This window comes from Arachis stenosperma, chromosome 9 (genome assembly GCF_014773155.1).
Source record: "Arachis stenosperma cultivar V10309 chromosome 9, arast.V10309.gnm1.PFL2, whole genome shotgun sequence".
NCBI lineage: Eukaryota > Viridiplantae > Streptophyta > Magnoliopsida > Fabales > Fabaceae > Arachis > Arachis stenosperma.
Window position 1 is genome coordinate 151,615,400 of NC_080385.1, and position 21,776 is coordinate 151,637,175.

Sequence of the window (21,776 nt, forward strand, 5' to 3'; positions counted from 1 at the left end):
GGGTAACCCATGACAATCACCCACTATCTTCGTTACTCGTTTAGCCAAGATCCGCGTGCCTGACAACCACAAGCAGTCTACATGATGTTCAATGTAGTCATTGGACGACAGCCAGAGTATAGTCTCTTGGGTCTCTGATCCACGGATTTGAATTGCCTCTCCTGACAACAGAGCATTTGAATCTGTGAGATTAGAACATTCGTGGTACAGGCTAGAACCAATTGGCAGCATTCCCGAGATCCGGAAAGTCTAAACCTTGTATGTGGTATTCCGAGTAGGATCTGGGACGGAATGACTGTGACGAGCTTCAAACTCACAAATGTTGGGCGCAGTGACAGTGTGCAAAAGGATAGAGAGATCCTATTCCGACACAAGTGAGAACCGACAGATGATTAGCCGTGCGGTAGCTGTGCCTGGTATTTTTCATCCGAGACGAGAGATCCGACAGTTGATTAGCCGTACAGAAACCGTACCTGGACCATTTTCACTGAGAGGACGGATGGTAGCCATTGACAATGATGATCCACCAACATACAGCTTGCCATGGAAGGGAGCACGCATGATTGGATGAAGACAATAGGAAAACAGAGGTTCAGAAGCAACAAAGCATCTCCAAACGCTTATCTGAAATTCCCACCAATGAATTACATAATTATCTTTATTTTAATTTACATTTTATTTATCTTTCAATTATCAAAACTCATAACCAATTGAATTCGTCTGACTAAGATTTACAGGATGACCATAGCTTGCTTCAAGCCGACAATCTCCGTGGGATCGACCCTTACTCGCGTAAGGTTTTATTAATTGGACGAACCAGTGCACTTGCTGGTTAGTTGTACCGGAATTGTGAAAAGTGTGATCATAATTTCGTGCACCACCAAAGGATGAATCAATGGTTTAGATTTTTGAAGTCAAAGAAAAAGGAAGAAAGAGAAGCAACTAGATAAGGATTCAAGCTAACTCTATTATCCATGAATCACTGCTGCTGTCCTATCTCTCCTCTGCGTCTTTGCTATGAATATTGGGAAAAAAGAATAAAGTTAAAGGTATTCAACTAAGATCAAGTTTTGGAAGCTTTACTCTTATTTAAAAGGGTAAACAGCCAGAAATTGAAGCAACGAGAGTGAGCACACTGTTTGGATTTTCATAGCTTTCGAGATAAACCTTCTTCTCCTTCATGGTTTTACATTGAATTTTTTGTTCTTCAATTTTATCTTTCTTTCTTTTCAAATCAATGGAAAAAGACAAATTTGCAGTAAAATCTATTGAGAAAAAAATCAAAGAGAATAATCTTAGAGAAACGTTAGAAAGTTATTTCAATCTCTTTTGTGTGTACTTCTGTTTTGTATTTATGATTCTAAGAGGATTCTCTTGCTAAGTTGGATAAGTACTTAGCGGTTGAAAGTCAAGGAGTGAACTTAGCCAAATCAAGTTTGGGTAGAATTTTGATTTGTCCCTAATACGATTGGATAGAATACTTGAGAATTGGTGTTTGTAATCTTTGAAAAAATAGTAGAAATTCCACCACTACATTGCACAAGGTGGTTGAATTAAGATATATGGTTGTGTCATTTTCTCTTCTCTACTCTATTTCTATTTTTTATTTGATATGAGACAAAATAAAATTATCTCATACTTAATCCATTTTACAGAAGTCACAGTAATGTAACTCATGATCAATGTATTCAAAAGTAACTAGTTTTCTCTGTTCCTAATTAATCGTGAAGAGATAAAACAAAATTGTCTCATGTATTATCAACTTAGCAGACTCAACAGCAACTATGTTCTAAATCAAGTTTGAGGTTAAAGTACTCGAATTTTAAAAGAGATTATAGATTCAACCCCCTTTCTCTAAGTCATTGATAACCTTCAAAGTTAAACAAGTTAAATACCAAAATAGAAGATACTATACAATTTGCTTTAAAAGTTTCGAATTTATCATTGGCATCGTCTTTTTTGTTAATAAATTATGATGATTTTTGTACATTTTTCGACCACCATTTCAAAAATCTAAACGGTTGGAATGGATTGATTTTGTGTGTGGGAGTTTAATTGTAAAGCAGATACTCAAATAAAAATGTTTAAAATGTCTTTAAATAAAAAGTTTTTAAAGATGTTTGATCTCATTCATTGAATAAATTATTATATGTTAGATTTTTTACGCGTGACATAAATTAAAAGTGTTATCTATATTAAAAAGTGTTGTTATATTTTTGAAATTGTTAATTTGACTCTGATACTATTTTTTTAATGTTTAAAATTTTATTAGAGGATTATTTTATTTTTATTATTTTTTGTAAATTTTATAATATTATTTTTCTATTTTTATTTCATTATCATTTTGATATTTTTTATTTTGCAAATTTAATAAATTTTTATGAGTTGAGTTTTTATTTATAATTTTTATAATTCTTTAATTTTAATAATTTTTTTAATTTTTAAAGATTTATATTTTAATCTACTAATTTTTATTGCTAATTGTTCTATTTTTAGTCTAATAATTATTTTTTATTTTTGAATTCTTTAAATAAAATTATTGTGAAATTAAAATTTAAAATTTTTATTTTATATTGATTTAAAATATTCAGTGTTGTTTGAATTAATATTAGTTAGAATTATTAATATAATTTTTTCTTAGATTTTAATTTTATTCATAATTCATATTTTTATTATTAATAAGAATATATTTGTTCAATTATAGTTAAATAAATAACTTTAAAAAAAGTTATTTTTGCCATTTTTATGAGTGGTGCGTATTTTGAAGAGTATTAGGTGTCAGTAAATTTTATAATTTATAGACATTAATTAGTTATTATTAATATTTTTAATGGAATAAAATTATATCTAATAATATAAAATTACTTATTTTTTTTTAGTGTTTAAATGTTGGCTAAATTTTAATAAAATGGCTGCCGTATAAATGTTGGCTAAAACTTTCTCTTAATTGTAATGGTTAAAAGAAGATGTACATATACATCATTATAAGTGCAATGATCGAATCCATTATCACTAATACAATAATGAGTATTTACCAAAGAATACAGACGTTACATACAAAAACACTATGCAATTGAATTATCGAGTGAGCCAATGCTTATCAGCATTCCTATCAAAGATGCTTGGCCCGAAGGTTGATATTGTGATCTCAAGGAAAAGTGGACATTGCAACCAAAGGAAGGAACCAATTGGAACACAAGCAAGAAAACTTACAGGTATAACAATCCATTCTTTCCCATGAAGCATAACAAAGAGCGCTGAAGAAAATGCTACCAACATGGATGCCATGGAGATGAATAAAGTCAGAAGGCCTGTGATAAGCTTCAAAGGTAATGCCTTGAGAAAATCATCTTCAGCATAACGGGAAGTGAGAATGCCTAAGAACATGATTATGGAAGTTGAAGAAGAAAAGAGCGATATTGCATCAGATAATACAAACACCACAAATGCCTTTTTCTTTGAGAAAATAGGGTAACCTGTGGTCTGGTCATTACCACCTGGAACCGTAAATGCGGCAGCAAAAACCACCGTGGCTACAAGAGCTGCTACAAGACTAAAATAAGTGGCTGTTCCTTTCATCCATTTCTCACCTTGTTTCCCCAAATCCTTGTGTTCTTCCGTGAACAATTGTCGAGCAGTTTTTTTGTCATTGTTTAAAGACTCCTTCCTTGAAGCTGGTGTGATACTCTCCACTTCCTTGAACCACTGTAATTCCCTTTGCATTTGTAAAGCGGCACCAGAGATATCATGAAGCTGTGCGCTCGGAGCTAACACTCCTGCCATGTGAAGCAGAGTGTTGCCATTCCTGTCCGTCATTTCAGCAAGTGCATTTTTCCAAACCATACCGTGAATAAGATCAAAAACACTGGCTTGGCGATATTCAACACCGACAAATATAGCATTTCTGGGATTTTCACCTGCCCAGAAAACGTGTGGGTGCTTCTTTATCACTTCCTTGATAAACTCTGGGATCCCCATTTTGGCGGCTTGAATTAGTGCCAGACGTGCTCGACTTTTTTCAAGCTCTTCTTTTCTTAATTCGGGTAGTTGTTTACATGCAATCTGTAGAAGCTCACGAGAGTGCTTGTAGGTTACGTTTGATTCATCAACTTTGTATATATTTCGTCTTCCTATCGTTAAGAATGAAGAGAGCAGTCAGTCCGCCACCCAACAAAAAATTAATGATTTTGAAAAGGTTAATTAATCAATCAATATACTTCTGAAGATCAATCTTTCCCAGAATGTGAGTTGACGCCCACTAGGGAATGCAGAAGGTACACTTGCCAAAGTTTCCAAAAATGTTGACCCACCAAGCCCTGGTGTTACTGCTAACTTTGGGTAATTACGCAGTAAATTTAGAGCCTTGTCTGTTACGCATGAAAAGATTAAACATTATGATTGGATTGAGGTATATGAGAAAATATCATGTACGGAGTGATTACCTAATAATATCTGAGAGGAAAAACACGTGCTGAGAACTCTAACCCCATTGATTCCCTTTTCAGGTGCTAATTCTTCCGCTGGAGTTTCGCGAAAAAGGTAGGGAGCAACTTCCATGTTACTAACGCTAAGAGCACGTGTGAGAGGAATCCAATGATCATCTGAAGGAATTGTAAGCAATTCCCTGTTGCGTTGGACAAGGCATTGTGCCACTCTGACGTCTCTACCGTAAGTAACTTCAAGAAGAGCCGTGAAGCCCTGATTGTCTATCAGTTTAACATCCTCCGTTGACATTAACGGCAACAACCTCTCCAGGATATGGTGGTGCCCGAATAGAGCTGCAACGTGAAGAGGTCTCTTCCCCTCGTGCGAAATTTTTGCCTTCACTGCTTCCGCCGGATGTGGATGGTTCTGAATAAATTTCAGAGTTGCATCCCAATTACCAGTGCGCAATGCCGCATATAATGGTGCATACTGTGTATCGTAATCCTCCACCACTTCCTGTTGGAATACAAAATATACATTTTCAATGAGTTAAACAACACTTATAATTATACACAAGTACATAGTGATGGATTATGCTGGGTGATTTTAGTCTGCGCATAAGCAATTTTGTATATGGCTTCTTACCAACTAATCAACATTCATTTGCTAAATGATTTAATTTATTCTTTTCCATATGGCGCATATCATTCTGAATTTTTATGTTTAGCCTAGTTCTTCTGTAACAACCACCCCTTCTAGAAACAAAAATTAAATTCAAAATTCGAAAGTCAGTTAGAATTTTGAATTTATGGATAGGAGCCTAGTAACCACGCCTCTGTTGAAATTTAAAATATCCCAACCACCCTATCCCCAAATGTATATAAATAGGAGAGCACCCATAGGTAGAAAATCACTCCTCTCAGATACTAATCCTCTCCCTTCTCTCTCTAGAAAGAAATAATATTCTGTGGGCAAACACAAGAGGCAAGCTCGAAGAAGCGTTAGGAAAAAGAGTAGGGAATTATGCATTTCTTACTTATGTTGGCATGTAGTATGCTCTAGTTTATTTCCTTCCATCCATGCATGATTACTATCTTTTCATGTGTTACATGGCATTAATACCTTGTTCTCATCCCTTATCCATGTTGACCATGTTCATCTATTCTATCATTCATGACCTATTGATTCATTAGTACATACCTTTTTACCATGTTTAATTACTTGATATATCCTAATTTTTACCTTGTGCAATTACATGACTTTTCATATCATTATAAATGTTCCTGATTTTATATTTTATTTAATTATTTAATATACCATAATTCTACCATATGCATTTACATGGCTTTCCATCATTAACGTTCCCTTAATATTAAGAGTACATACATTCCTACCATGTTGTATCTAATTATTTAACATTCCCTAATTTTATTATGTGCCCTTATATGACCTTTGATACCGTTACATTATTATTATTCCTTTAATATTGAGAGTACATGCCCCTTTTTGTGTCTTGTTCAAAGAACCCTATTTTATTATATGCAACTAAATGACCCCTTATATCATTATGTTATTATTGCTCCTTTAATTTAAAGATCAAGGGTACATGCTTCTTATAATATCTAATCCAAATATTTCAAATACCCTCTTTCTTATTATATGCACTTAGATTATATTTTATACAGTATATCATTAACATCTTCTTAGGGTCAAGAGTACATGTTTCCTTATAATTATTTTATTTTAACTAATTAATATTCCCCACTTTATTACATGAAATTATATTGACTTTTATACCATTAGATTAATATTAATATTTTCTTGAGTTAAAAAGTACATGCTTTCTTAAGTGTTTTATTCAAAAATTTAATATACCCTATTCTATTATATGCATCTATGTGACCTGTTATATTATTATGTCATTATTACTCTTTTAAAGCCAAGAGTACATGCTTTCTTAAATATTTTATTCAAACATCTAATATACCCTATTCTACTATGTGCATACCATTATGTCATTATTACTCCTTTAAAGTCAAGAGTACATGCTTTCTTAAATGTTTTATTCAAATATATAATATACTCTATTCTTATTATATGATCGTTGCACCATTATCGAGAATACATAATTTCTTTAATATTTTGTGCAATTATTTAAAATGCCCTATTTTCTGCACTTTGATATGACCTCTTTCAATCCATGCTATTATATTACCAAGATCTTTTAATTAGAAAATCTATACACATGCTAGAGTCTCATGATTTTCATATATCCCTTTATTATCACAATTGTTCCTTTTCTTCCATGATCTCTTCTTATATGATTTTTCTCTCGTGTATGTTTAAACAACCTAATTGTAAATTGAACTGAGGGAATGATCCTTTGGTAAGGGAAGGTGACCCCCAAAGACAAGATAATCGAGATGATCCTTCGGTAAGGGAAGGTGATCGGCAAACCTTTGGGAACCTTCGGTAAGGGAAGGGAACTCCCATCAATTTTTTATAATAAAATATCTTTGTTGATATAACTCTTTTCTTGTGTATGTCTAAATAACCTTGATTGTAAATTGAACTGAGGGAGTGATCCTTCGGTAAGGGAAGGTGACCCCCAAAGACAAGATATCGAGATGATCCCTCGGTAAGGGAGGGTGATCATCGAGATGATCCTTCGGTAAGGGAAGGTGATCGCCAAGACACTCGAGATAAGAATCTTCGGTAAGGGAAGGGGACTCTCATTTATACCGGTTTGAGCTCAATACCTTCCATAAAAGTTAAAAGTTAAGAAAGAAGAAAGCATGAATGAAAGTTTGATGTTTATGTTTTTTTTCTTTAGATTTAATTATGATTATGTTGATGTTACTTAAGATGTTATCCTTCTATTTTCCTATATGCTTTCCTTTTTGCACACATGTTTTACAAGAAAGATACATATTACATGCCACGTTATACGCTCTTTTTAAAAATCCCGCACGTGGGCTGGAGATGGATATGGAGGTGTTGCATAGCACTCCTACTGAGACGTTAGGTTCTCACTCCCTTTCTTTTCCCATACTGTCTCCAGAGGAACATGGCACAGCGGATAGAGACGACGCAGTGTCCCCCGAAGGTAACTTCTGAGTATGACCCCTCGAAGCACGCGTGGGTAGTTGCGACCACTACTACCGTGCTCCAAACTATCTACTTAGATCGAGAGTTCGTGGAAGAAGAACCCCAGCTGCCCGTCGTAACCTTCCTAGATAGGAACGCTTCAGCATCTAAGAAGCGGTCATCTAAGGTGGTACACCTCGAGTCTGACTCCGAAACCGAGGAAAAGGAATCCGACAACCTGAGCCAAGGATAGGACATGACACAAGGATGGAAGTTTCTTCGATGAAACTAGTTAGGATGCGTTAGTTTCCTTTTCGTCATAGTTACCTTTAAGCACTATCTCCTTTAGAACCGTGTTCATGGGAATTCTTTTATGTTTGCTTGAACCCCTTTGAGTTTTGTTCAATTTCATCCTTTTAGTACTACTCGATTTCCACCCAAAGTTTCGCGCGTATTTTCCTTCTTTTCTTAACTAACGATTTAGTTCTTTGCTTTTTCATATTAAGTGTGACACCCTACTTAAAGGCCTTTAAAGGTAGAATATTAACTTAGGATGTTACATTATTGGTATCAGAGCAAAGTCGATCCTAGAGATCCTGTTTTAGAAGGTACGACTGATAGAACTTCTCCTTATAGTTACCCATGAACAGGAAACCTATGGCAAGCCAAAGGAGCCCACCAGTCAGAAGATTGAATCAAGGATAAGTGCATAATTAATGGAGTTCCTTTAACTATTCTTTACGATACTGATGCTCCTCATCCATTTATATCTCTCTCTGCTACTAGTAGAATCAGTTTATCCATGACCAAACTACCATATGTCCTATTGATGACTACCCCAGCCGGTAAGAGTGTCAAAACTCAGCAGGTTTGTCAGGGGACTTGCATCCTCATTTCAGATAGGTCATACCTTGCTGACCTAGTGTGCCTCCCTTTAGTAGGACTAGACATGATCCTAGGAATGGATTGGCTCAACAAAAACCGAGTCTTGTTAGAGAGAAAAGTCATCTTTCTTTCTCCATTCATACATGACACAAGTGATAAATGACACAAGTGACCTTCCAAGATCCTCCAAAGGTACAAGTACGAGACAAGAATGTGCCTTACTAAATTCGGTAAAAGCAGATCCCAATCAGGAGTTGTGTGAGATACCAGTAGTACGAGACTTTTCAGATATCTTTTCCGAAGATATACCCTCTTTTCCCCAACACGAGAAGTCGAGTTCTCCAAAGAATTGGTGCCTGGAATAGGGCCAATCTCCATAGCCCCTTACCGGATGGCTCCGTTGGAGCTCACTGAACTAAAGAACCAACTAGAAGAACTGCTGCAAAAGGGATTCATCAGACCAAGCGTCTCTCCCTGGGGAGCTCCAGTATTGTTCAAAAATGATGGTAGTATGCGTCTCTGCGTAGACTATAGAAAACTCAACAAAATCACGGTGAAGAACAAGTATCCCCTCCCAAGAATAGATGACTTAATGGACCAACTACAAGGTGCAATGGCATTTTCAAAAAATTGACTTGAGATCAGGGTATCATCAAATAAGGGTAAAAGAAGAAGACATTCCGAAGATGGCTTTTCGAACGAAGTTTACAGTAATGTCTTTTGGGTTGCGTACTAATGCAATGCAAGAAGGTAGTGGCGTATGCGTCAAGGCAACTAAAGACCCACGAAGCCAACTATCCAATTCACGACCTTGAACTAGCCGCAATAGTATTTGCACTGAAGACATGGAGACACCATTTGTACGGAGTTAGGTTTCAAGTATTCTCCGATCATAAGAACTTAAAGTACCTGTTCGACTAGAAGGAACTCAACATGCGACAAGGGAGGTGGATGGAGTTTCTTAAAGAATACGACTTTGTTCTAAACTACCACCCGGGGAAGGCTAACTTGGTGGCTGACGCTCCAAGTCGGAAGGTACTCAAGGCATCATGGCTGATGATAAAAGAGGCAGAATTGATAAAGAATTACAGAGACATGAACTTACAAGTCACCCTCGCTCCAGAAAGCATACGTTTGAGCCACCTAATAGTGACAAGTCAATTCAAGGAACAAATAACTAAGGCACAGAGCTCCGACCCCGACTTTCAAGAAATCATGCGCCTTGTCAAGGAAAGAAAATTGAAAGGTTTCACCAAAGGAGAAGACAAGGTATGGAGATACCAAGGTTGAATCTGTGTCCCAAGAGAAGGCGATCTTCAAAACAAGATTTGCGGAAGAAGCCCATAAAAGAGACTTTACCATTCACCCAGGCATGACAAAGATGTACCATGATTTGAAGAAGATGTTCTGGTGGCCAGGGATGAAAAAGGATTTGGATACAGTCGCGAATAAATGTCTGGTTTGTCAGAAGGTAAAAATCGAACATCAGAAACCATCGGGGGTATTGCAACCCCTTGGCATCCCAGAATGGAAGTAGGAGAACATATATCGATAGATTTCGTCATGGGACTACCTCGTACTCAAGCAGAACGTGACGCCATATGGGTCATTGTGGACCGGCTTACCAAGACTGCCCATTTTCTACCAATCAAGGCGCCCGACTCGTTAGAAAGACTAGCCACGCTATATATCAAAGAGATCGTGGGGTTACACGGGGTACCATCAACCATAGTCTCGGACAGAGACCCCGGATTTACCTCCAGGTTTTGAAACGTATTGCAGAAGGCATTCGAGACAAAATTGTGCTTAAGCACGTCATACCACCCGCAAACAGATGGACAAATGGAAAGGACTATCCAGTCGTTGGAAGATATGTTACGAGCTTGTGTCCTAGACAGACTAGGAGAGCGGAAAAGTCACTTACCACCGATCAAGTTTGCTTATAACAACAGTTACCATAATAGCATCGAGATGGCACCATATGAGGCACTTTACGGACGAAAGTGCCAATCTCCTTTATGCTGGTATAGACCAGAAGAGAAAGGCTACTTAGGACCCGAATTAGTAAGACAGACCACAGAAGATATCAAAAGGATAAGGGAAAGAATACGTACCGCCCAAAGTCGACAAAAGAGTTATGCAGATCAACGAAGAAAACCCCTCGAATTTCAGGAGGGTGATCACGTGTTCTAAAAAATCACCCCTACCACCGGGGTAGGAATGGCCCTTAAGGTACGGAAACTAAGCCCCCGGTACCTGGGCCCATTCCAAATCCTCCGGCGTATAGGAAAGTCGACATACCAACTCGCCCTACCAACGAATCTATCGAGACTACACAACGTGTTCCATGTGTCCTAGCTCCAAAAATACCAGCACGATCCAAGCCATGTGTTGTAGTAAGAGGATGTAACACTCAAAGACGACCTGACCTTTGAACTACCAGCCGTGAAGATTGTAGACAGAAGCATGAAGCAACTAAGGAGCAAGACGATACGATTGGTAAAAGTGGTATAGTGGCAATTCAAGGGACTACACATGGAAAAAGAGATGCTGACATAAGACAGAAGTTTCCGGAATTATTTACAGGTAACAATCATGGTGAAGATTTCCTTTCCAACAGTAGGAGATTACAATAAGACCCCTAAGTTATTTAACAATCCTCATCGACCAATTTCGGATATGGAATTTGGGGACAAATTCTTTTTTTACGGGGGTGATAATGTAACAACCACCCCTTCTAGAAACAAAAATTAAATTCGAAATTCGAAAGTCAGTTAGAGATAAGCTTAGAATTTTGAATTTATGGATAGGAGCCTAGTAACCACCCTCTGTTGAAATTTAAAATATCCCAACCACCCTATCCCCAAATGTATATAAATAGGGGAGCACCCATAGGTAGAAAATCACTCCTCTCAGATACTAATCCTCTCCCTTCTCTCTCTAGAAAGAAATAATATTCTGTGGGCAAACACAAGAGGCAAGCTCGAAGAAGCGTTAGGAAAAAGAGTAGGGAATTATGCCTTTCTTACTTATGTTGGCATGTAGTATGCTCTAGTTTATTTCCTTCCATCCATGCATGATTACTATCTTTTCATGTGTTACATGGCATTAATACCTTGTTCTCATCCCTTATCCATGTTGACCATGTTCATCTATTCTATCATTCATGACCTATTGATTCATTAGTACATACCTTTTTACCATGTTTAATTACTTGATATATCCTAATTTTTACCTTGTGCAATTACATGACTTTTCATATCATTATAAATGTTCCTGATTTTATATTTTATTTAATTATTTAATATACCATAATTCTACCATATGCATTTACATGGCTTTCCATCATTAACGTTCCCTTAATATTAAGAGTACATACCTTCCTACCATGTTGTATCTAATTATTTAACATTCCCTAATTTTATTATGTGCCCTTATATGACCTTTGATACCGTTACATTATTATTATTCCTTTAATATTGAGAGTACATGCCCCTCTTTGTGTCTTGTTCAAAGAACCCTATTTTATTATATGCAACTAAATGACCCCTTATATCATTATGTTATTATTGCTCCTTTAATTTAAAGATCAAGGGTACATGCTTCTTATAATATCTAATCCAAATATTTCAAATACCCTCTTTCTTATTATATGCACTTAGATTATATTTTATACAGTATATCATTAACATCTTCTTAGGGTCAAGAGTACATGTTTCCTTATAATTATTTTATTTTAACTAATTAATATTCCCCACTTTATTACATGAAATTATATTGACTTTTATACCATTAGATTAATATTAATATTTTCTTGAGTTAAAAAGTACATGCTTTCTTAAGTGTTTTATTCAAAAATTTAATATACCCTATTCTATTATATGCATCTATGTGACCTGTTATATTATTATGTCATTATTACTCTTTTAAAGCCAAGAGTACATGCTTTCTTAAATATTTTATTCAAACATCTAATATACCCTATTCTACTATGTGCATACCATTATGTCATTATTACTCCTTTAAAGTCAAGAGTACATGCTTTCTTAAATGTTTTATTCAAATATATAATATACTCTATTCTTATTATATGATCGTTGCACCATTATCGAGAATACATAATTTCTTTAATATTTTGTGCAATTATTTAAAATGCCCTATTTTCTGCACTTTGATATGACCTCTTTCAATCCATGCTATTATATTACCAAGATCTTTTAATTAGAAAATCTATACACATGCTAGAGTCTCATGATTTTCATATATCCCTTTATTATCACAATTGTTCCTTTTCTTCCATGATCTCTTCTTATATGATTTTTCTCTCGTGTATGTTTAAACAACCTAATTGTAAATTGAACTGAGGGAATGATCCTTTGGTAAGGGAAGGTGACCCCCAAAGACAAGATAATCGAGATGATCCTTCGATAAGGGAAGGTGATCGGCAAACCTTTGGGAACCTTCGGTAAGGGAAGGGAACTCCCATCAATTTTTTTATAATAAAATATCTTTGTTGATATAACTCTTTTCTTGTGTATGTCTAAATAACCTTGATTGTAAATTGAACTGAGGGAGTGATCCTTCGGTAAGGGAAGGTGACCCCCAAAGACAAGATATCGAGATGATCCCTCGGTAAGGGAGGGTGATCGATCGAGATGATCCTTCGGTAAGGGAAGGTGATCGCCAAGACACTCGAGATAAGAACCTTCGGTAAGGGAAGGGGACTCTCATTTATACCGGTTTGAGCTCAATACCTTCCATAAAAGTTAAAAGTTAAGAAAGAAGAAAGCATGAATGAAAGTTTGATGTTTATGTTTTTTTTCTTTAGATTTAATTATGATTATGTTGATGTTACTTAAGATGTTATCCTTCTATTTTCCTATATGCTTTCCTTTTTGCACACATGTTTTACAAGAAAGATACATATTACATGCCACGTTATACGCTCTTTTTAAAAATCCCGCACGTGGGCTGGAGATGGATATGGAGGTGTTGCATAGCACTGCTACTGAGACGTTAGGTTCTCACTCCCTTTCTTTTCCCATACTGTCTCCAGAGGAACATGGCACAGCGGATAGAGACGACGCAGTGCCCCCGAAGGTAACTTCTGAGTATGACCCCTCGAAGCACGCGTGGGTAGTTGCGACCACTACTACCGTGCTCCAAACTATCTACTTAGATCGAGAGTTCGTGGAAGAAGAACCCCAGCTGCCCGTCGTAACCTTCCTAGATAGGAACGCTTCAGCATCTAAGAAGCGGTCATCTAAGGTGGTACACCTCGAGTCTGACTCCGAAACCGAGGAAAAGGAATCCGACAACCTGAGCCAAGGATAGGACATGACACAAGGATGGAAGTTTCTTCGATGAAACTAGTTAGGATGCGTTAGTTTCCTTTTCGTCATAGTTACCTTTAAGCACTATCTCCTTTAGAACCGTGTTCATGGGAATTCTTTTATGTTTGCTTGAACCCCTTTGAGTTTTGTTCAATTTCATCCTTTTAGTACTACTCGATTTCCACCCAAAGTTTCGCGCGTATTTTCCTTCTTTTCTTAACTAACGATTTAGTTCTTTGCTTTTTCATATTAAGTGTGACACCCTACTTAAAGGCCTTTAAAGGTAGAATATTAACTTAGGATGTTACATCTTCTTTCTTGCTTATGTTTAGACTGAAATGAAATGCCCCTTCTTCGACAGTTTTCAGTTCTTCAATTAATTCTCTTCTCATCATGTGCTTCTAAGGCACAAACAAGCTCATGCTCAATCGTAGCGACTACATATTATTCAAATTTTGCGGACAAAGAAATACAGAGTGTATCTGATCTCCAAATAATTTCATCTAGTTTAGTTTGTAATTTCACATATTTTAGCAGAGAAACCTTTAACAGAATCAACACTAAACAATTTTAGCCAATTCTCTGGTGTCTTTTAGGTTGATGTCAAACTTAACTTTTAAAAAAAATGTCAAATACTCAAAATTTATTAGATTTTGTACCTTTTAAATCAAAAGTTGACTCTCTAGCTTTTTTGACCAAATTTTAGGCATCAGAGCAAGCATTAACAGTTTTTTTTTTTTTTTAAGTTTAGAGTTTAGCGAGTTTGACCTTTGTTCCATAATGATGCTGCAATTTTTCCCAAGCTTCCTTGGCTGTAGTAGCATCCTTAATGCAGGGAAAAATTTCATCTGAGACTACAGACTGGATGATGAATAGAGCCTTTGCATCTTTAGAGTAATTTTCCCTCAAAGTTTGTTGTTGCTCGTTGCTCAATTGTGTGTTTGGTGCTGGAACTCCAATCTCCACAATTTCCCACAAGTCACTTACCTCCAGGAAGCGTTTCATTTTAATTGCCCAGAAATCATACCTGTCGCCGAAAAAGTTTGGTGCAGCAGGTAAGGAAAGACTAGTGCAAGTCATGATCACCTTGAAGAAATTATCAATGGAACTCTGATCTGCTACCAAAGAATGATATTCTGTTACAATAAAATAGAAAATGCTAGAGAAAAAGAGAAAATAAAGAAAACATATGGAGTACGAAAATCAGAACAAGAACTTGTATGTTGTCAATCATTACCTGGTACTTGCACCTCATCAGATTGCTTGTAAATTGTAATAAGGCCCAACAATCTAGTTTGCTATCGTCTGTCCTATATTATAAGAAATCACCAGAATCGTGTATAATATGTTGCCCTCCTCAAACTCAAAGAACCATTATATTCTATTGCTCATTGTTATGGTGCTTAAAAATTGTCTAACTTATAAAAAAAAATTAAAAATTAATATTTAATTTTACAAGTATAAAAATAAATAATTATTAAATATTTAAAATTTATTATAAAAAATAAAATTATTCTAAAAAATCGTTAGGAATATTTAATTATTAAAAAGGACCTTTAATACTAAAATTATTAAGAAAGACCAAATCTTTTTATAATATTTAAGAAAACGAATCAAATCTTTTTATAATATTTAACAAAACGAATCAAATCTTTTTATAAGAAGATAAATATATCTTTAATTATTTTTTATTTATTTTTTATAATTTTTATGTTAATAAATTTTATTTCTCTTAAAATTTTAGTAATTTTTATTAATTATTTATTTATTTTTATTTATTTTTTTATTTTTATGATCTTTACCAAACGAAAAAAAAGGACAAAAGATCATAAAAATAATAAATAAATAATAAAAATTACCAAAATTTTAGAAAAAATAAAAATTTTTAATATAAAAATTATAAAAAATAAATAAAAAATAATTAAGAATCAATATTTTAATAATTAAATCTTCTTAACAATTTTTTAGAGTAATTCTTTTTAAATTAATTAACTAATTAATCCTAAGTGAATATTTATAAATATCTATATAACATTGTAAATCCAATAGCATATATTAAAGATTATACAAAATAAATAAAAAATAGTTAAGAATATATTTCTCTTCTTATAAAAAGATTTAGTTCTTCTTCTTAAATATTATAAAAAGATTTGATCCTTCTTAATAATCTTGGTATTAAAGGTCCTTTTTAATAATTAAGTCTTCCTAACGGTCCTTTTTAGAGTAATTTTTCCAAAAATAAATTAGGTAAAACTTCAAGACTAAGTTATAGACAACTTAGAATCCACTTACTCTGTCTTTCTACTTTTGCTTGGCTTTTTCTCACTCTCTCTTGTGGTTTTTCATTTTTTTTCTCTTTTTAATTAAAAATATATACATATTAAAAATTTATTACTAAATTAACCAAGGTCTAATTCTCATGATTAAAGTGTAAAGTATTTACTAAATTAACTAAGGCCGCGTTTATTTGCTGTCCATGTCTATCAAAGATATGGACACAGTGTTACGCGTATCACATTTGTTTTATAAGACATAAGTTTATGAAAGACACGGTTACACACACTTACATATTAGAGACATGTAATTTGTGTCTCTTTAAAAGTGTAAGACACGAATTTTTAATTCATAATAAAATATTTGGACAATTTTATTCTTAATCAATTTAAAAAAGGTCAATTCTATAGTGCCTTTTGTTTGGTGCCTAACTTTTACCTAAATTACTTTTTATAGTAACTTTAAAATATTTAAAGTTTCTTAAATTTTATACTTTTAAATTTAAAATTAATTATTTTACGTATTTTAATAATTAGGCAATACTTTTTAGGCACCATAACAAACACTTTTAAAAAATTCTTAAATCTACCCTCTTCCCTACTTTATCCCTTTCCACTTCTACACCGTCATCTTCTTCGTCTTTCTTCTCTTCCAAATCATTTTATCTTCTTGAATCCATGCATCTACAAGAATCATAGTCGCTCCTCTGCCAAAATCATAGCCGCTTCCTCTACTGGAACCGCCGCCGCTGCCTCTCTCAAAATCGCAAAGCCATCACTACCAGCCTACCACTGCCTCTGTCAGAGTTGCCACTGTTTCCTCTCCCAGTTTAGCAGATCGAACTGTTCGTACCTTTTCGAGATCTGCCACTGCTCCTCTCCCAGACTCGCAGAACTCTTCTCTTCGCCTATGCCTGAACTACCATTGTCGCCAGCTTTGCCAGAACCACCACTGCTACCTTCTAGAATTATAGAATCGTCGATGCAGCCACTTCAGTCAGAATCAGTGTATTGCTTCTACCAAAAATGCCTCAACCTTTGCATTCTGCCAGATCTGTTTTTCTACTTCTACCCCTATTTTCAACTTCATTTCCTCCCTTGATTTTCTTTTTTTTTTTATAGAAAAATTATATATTTAATTTTTTATTTAATTGGATTTTGATTGATATTTATTATATATGTGTTGTTCTATTTTGATTAATTTAAGAGTTATTAATGGTAACAGAGAAGTGGTGATGATGGTGGTTTAAATAGTAGTGAAAAAAAAATAGGGTGGTGGTATTTGTGATAAGGGTAATATTGAAATTTTTATATGATTGTAATTCATTTGTTGTGTCTCTGTATTTAATTACCAAACAACTTAAAAATTTTGTGTCTCATTGTGTCTATGTCTTCGATGTCTATGTATTTGTGGGGGCAAATGCCTCCTCATGGTTGTGACCGGGTCATTTTAAATAACCCCATTACAAATAAATTAAATTTAATTTAATTGGCCAAAGTCTTAAATTCACTTTTTTATTTTTTATTATTTTGACTATTATTTAATCTAATCAAATTTAGTTTTTGTACCGTCACTCCTTTATTCCTTTAAACCCTCTTCTTATTTTTTATATTTTCAACCTTCTTTTTTTTATTCCTTGTCTAATTGTCATCTTCTCTTCATCAAAAGGTAATTTTCAAATTCTCCATGTTTTTTTTATATAGCTATCCATGACTCTATGTATCTTCTAATTTCATTGTTTCTCTTTTTGATATTATCAATTATAAATTTTAATTCAAATAATTATAGTTTAAGTATTAATATAATGTTTTATTCTTTTCATGACTTTATATATTTTATTTTATTATCGATTTAATCATTCTTATTATTTGTTTTTTATCTTTTGTTCTATTATATGTACCTATGTTGTATATAAAATTTTAAAATAAATTGATTAATTTACTAATTTAGAATATATTTTTTTAAAATAGTAATAGAAAAATATTTTAATTACAACACATAATTAAACAGATATATAAAATCTTTCATCTAACGTTATATCAAAATTAAATTAAAAGCATATAACAAATTTAATTATTTTAAAAAAATTATAAATTAAATTTCTATTATTTTATATAAACATATTTTTTATATACATATTTAATTTTTTTAGTATTTATATATAATTTTAGTTTTAAATTATAAATACTAGTGATAAAGACCGAATTTAAGTATATACTTATACGAACTAAATTAAAAAAAAAATTAAGTGATGATAAAGACTGAATCACAAATTAAATTATACATCAATGTTTCATATTTCTTTTAAATTGGGTGAAGTCTATTTGTCTTTTATTATTATGAAAATATAATAGAAGACAATTAGGTATTTTCAGATAAAAAAATTAAAACATAAATATTTTATAATTATATTATATGAATTTAATTATAGAGTAATCATTAAGAATTGTAATTCATTTTCCAGCTATATATATATATATATATATATATTTGAAAACATACAAATTATGAAAAATACAAAGTTTTTTTTAAATAAATTAGGAAAATAATTAGAAAGATAGTTTTAAGACTCTTGATTATTTTTCTTAAATATATTAGTAAGCTGAATAAAAGTAATGCATCCGATTAAAAAATATTACATTAAATATATTCTCTTTTATTAATAGTATGTTATTAATTCATTCAATATCAGAAAAAAAAATGAAAATATTTTATTTTTATGTGAAATTCTAATTTATTACTTTTATTTGTAATCAAGTTCTTATTGTTTACAATTTCTTTCAACTAAGCCTTTATAAGAATATACCTATAAAAATATTTCGTTTTCTTTACACATTTTTGTAATGGCAAACATCTTTTCACAAAATTTTATAAAATATGAAATATTTAATTACAAACTTTTAAAATACAATAACCTATTAATAAATTTGACAAAATTATGAAGAATCCAAATTGATTACATCACTAACTCATTTTTTTTTCTTTTACACATATTTAACAAACAAAAAGTAAATTAATAAACACATTAAACTATAATGAATTAATTTCATATTTATTATTTTATTATCTATTAATATCGTAGTATATAATAAAGAGATTTCTTTTTTGAGAAATATTAGATGAATAAATTATTTTTGTAATTAAATTCAATCAATTTTTTCTTCTTCTTCTTATGGATCTCTTCCATTCTTCTTCAATTAGTGTTTATTATGTGAATAAATTATTAGATTAATTTAATTAAATTTAATTACCAAAATAATTTGATCAGCTAGCATCATAGTTTTTTTTCTTGACCACAGTGATTAACTAATAAAGTAATAATACTTTTCCCTCTGGATACCCAAAGAAAGAACAATTATGTTTTCTTTTTGCTTCTATCCACAACCTTTTTATTCGCTTATCATGTTTAGTTTTTAATCTTTATTCTTACTTACCGATCTTCCACCAATTCTTCTGTATTTTATGTACCTAATGTTGTCCTACTTTTAATTTTTGTAATTTTTAGATGTTTACGATATTTTCTTTATCAGAATTTCCATTTTTTTTGATGTGACTCATTCATTAAGAGTTTACAAGAACAACACAATTATTTTGAGAAAGAATTTTAAATATATCTAAAATATCGATGTTTTAGTAATTTTGACGGTTGATCTCATCAATTATAAAAAATATAATAATATATATTAATTAAAATTAACTGTTAAAATTATTGAAACATTGATGTTTCAATTATATTTAAAAAAATTTCAATATATTTAGACCAACATTATTTGTAACCGAAACAATCTTTATTTGTCCATTCATGTAGAAGTGGGAAACATATTAGAGCTGAGTTTATTGTTTTCACTAGATTAACTGTGAGTAACACTATGCAACCAAAAACCCAATCAAATTTACCACGGCTATAATAGATATTTTAACATTAAAACATTTTATGTCCAAAAAAAAAAAACCATAAAAACCTTTAAAAATATTACTGAAACTCCTAATATCTATGGACTGCTGAAACTTAGGACCTTGAGTTTCATTCTATCTGATTCCAAGTAATAATTTATTTGGAGGAAATAAAAGCTAGGGGATTCATTAGCTAGAACAAAGGGCTATTTTGTGAACTAGAGAAAGTTTCTTAGGAGGGATAAAATAAAAATATTGTTTTCTTTCGACATTTTTATAATGGCCGAGATCTTATCACAAATTTTTGTAAAATGTAAAATTCATTATAATCTTTTAAAATACAATAACCTATATATTTATAAATTTGATAAAAATATGAAGACATCCAAATTGATTAAACCATTAACTAATTTCTTTTTCTTTTACACATATTTAACAAATAAAAAGTATATCATTAGTAAACACATTTGGATATATTGAGTTAATTTTATATTTATTATTTTATTATCTATTAATATCGTAGTATATATAATAAAGAAATAATGTATTTTTTCTGACCACAACCATTTACTAATAAAGTAACAATACTTTGTCATCCTGAGACTCAAAGCACCATTATATTTTCTTTCTACTTCTATCTCCAGCCTTGTTATTTACTTGTCATGTTTTGTTTTTGAGTAGAGTGATAATTAGGTTATGAATATTAGATTAATTAGCTTTGGAAAATATGGTTATATGTTCCACTAATTACTATGATATGTCTATTTATGAAAAATTATCATGTAAATAATTTTTGGAGCGAAATTTTTTTTAATTTAATAAAATTTATGATAAATAAAAATTAGTTGATAAAAGTTATATAAAAATTTAAAAAATAATAAATATTTTACTATTTAAAATTACAAATTTTCATGTTTATGTGACAGTAACGGAATGCAGGAGTGTTGGACTAGTTGAAGTTCCGTTGCATGAATCTTACGGAGTAGGACACATGACATGGGCTACATATGGGCTTTCCTAGATATGGGTTTTCCTGGATGAGATTTTGGGCTACTTGAATTCTGCATTGTTTTTGGTTTGCAAGCCTTTTGACTATTTGTCTTAATATAAAAAGACAAAAAATATTATCAAAAAAAATATAAAAGAATAAAAACAAAGGGATAAGCTGGACCGGAACAAAGAAGAGTTTGGCGAATCCCACAAAGAGCAGATTCAAAAAGAGAGCAGTAGCGGAGGAAAAAGTGAGAGTGTGAAGAATGACAAAGAGGGAGTAGAAGGAGTTTTGGAAGAGACACGAAATGGTAATCGTCAATAAGGGAGTGCGAAAAGGTAGGAGCATGATGGTCTTTCTTCTTGATTTTCAAATCAGTCATAATGGGTATTAAATGCCTACCACAAAACTCGAAGTGACACCCCAAATAGCGAATCGAGCCACACACGCGCGCGAGAGCACGGTCTCCATCGACGGATTCCCGAGCTCGAAAGAACTCGACCGAAGAGGGTGCGAGTAGCTCGAACGCGCCAGCCTCGAGCGTTTTGCTCTGAAATCGGCGCGTTGGGGGCACTGTTCCGCTCCAACCCGCTAGAGACGCAGGTCCGGTTATGGATGGCCGACCCGAACAACGTGCCGACCTCGAGCCGGGAGGTGACCCGCACGTCACCTCCCCATTCACATGAAATCTGGACAGCTAGTAGAAACTTCCAGGTAGGTGGATCTGGCTACTAGGGGTCCACCCGAGTACAATCTAAGTACAGACTGTAAAAGGGGAGGGACCTACCTCTCTCCAGAGGTACGTCACTTACACTAACCCTAATAGCCGTCCTTTGTACTGACACTGACTTGAGCGTTGGAGTCCTTGCAGGTGGCCCCACCGCTTC

General features: G+C 33.0%; 1 protein-coding gene across 1 annotated transcript; it reads right to left on the bottom strand.

Moving 5' to 3' along the window:
- Positions 1-3,078: 3,078 nt before the first annotated feature.
- Positions 3,079-14,577, bottom strand: LOC130950108 (ankyrin repeat-containing protein NPR4-like). The gene is made up of 4 exons (XM_057878656.1): positions 14,499-14,577; positions 4,443-4,941; positions 4,218-4,367; positions 3,079-4,130 (listed from the first exon to the last, which is right to left on the bottom strand). The coding sequence occupies exons 2-4, from the start codon at positions 4,732-4,734 to the stop codon at positions 3,079-3,081; spliced, it is 1,494 nt and encodes a 497-aa protein (XP_057734639.1). The 5' UTR covers positions 4,735-4,941; positions 14,499-14,577.
- Between the last annotated feature and the right edge of the window lie 7,199 nt (positions 14,578-21,776).

Excerpts from the sequence above, each read along its gene's own strand:
- LOC130950108 (XM_057878656.1), bottom strand. The coding sequence starts at position 4,734 with ATGTCAACGGAGGATGTTAAACTGATAGACAATCAGGGCTTCACGGCT. Across the intron at positions 4,368-4,442 it reads TTCCTCTCAGATATTATTAG|ACAAGGCTCTAAATTTACTG; the intron begins GTAATCACTCCG and ends CATGCGTAACAG. Across the intron at positions 4,131-4,217 it reads GGAAAGATTGATCTTCAGAA|GAAGACGAAATATATACAAA; the intron begins GTATATTGATTG and ends TCTTAACGATAG.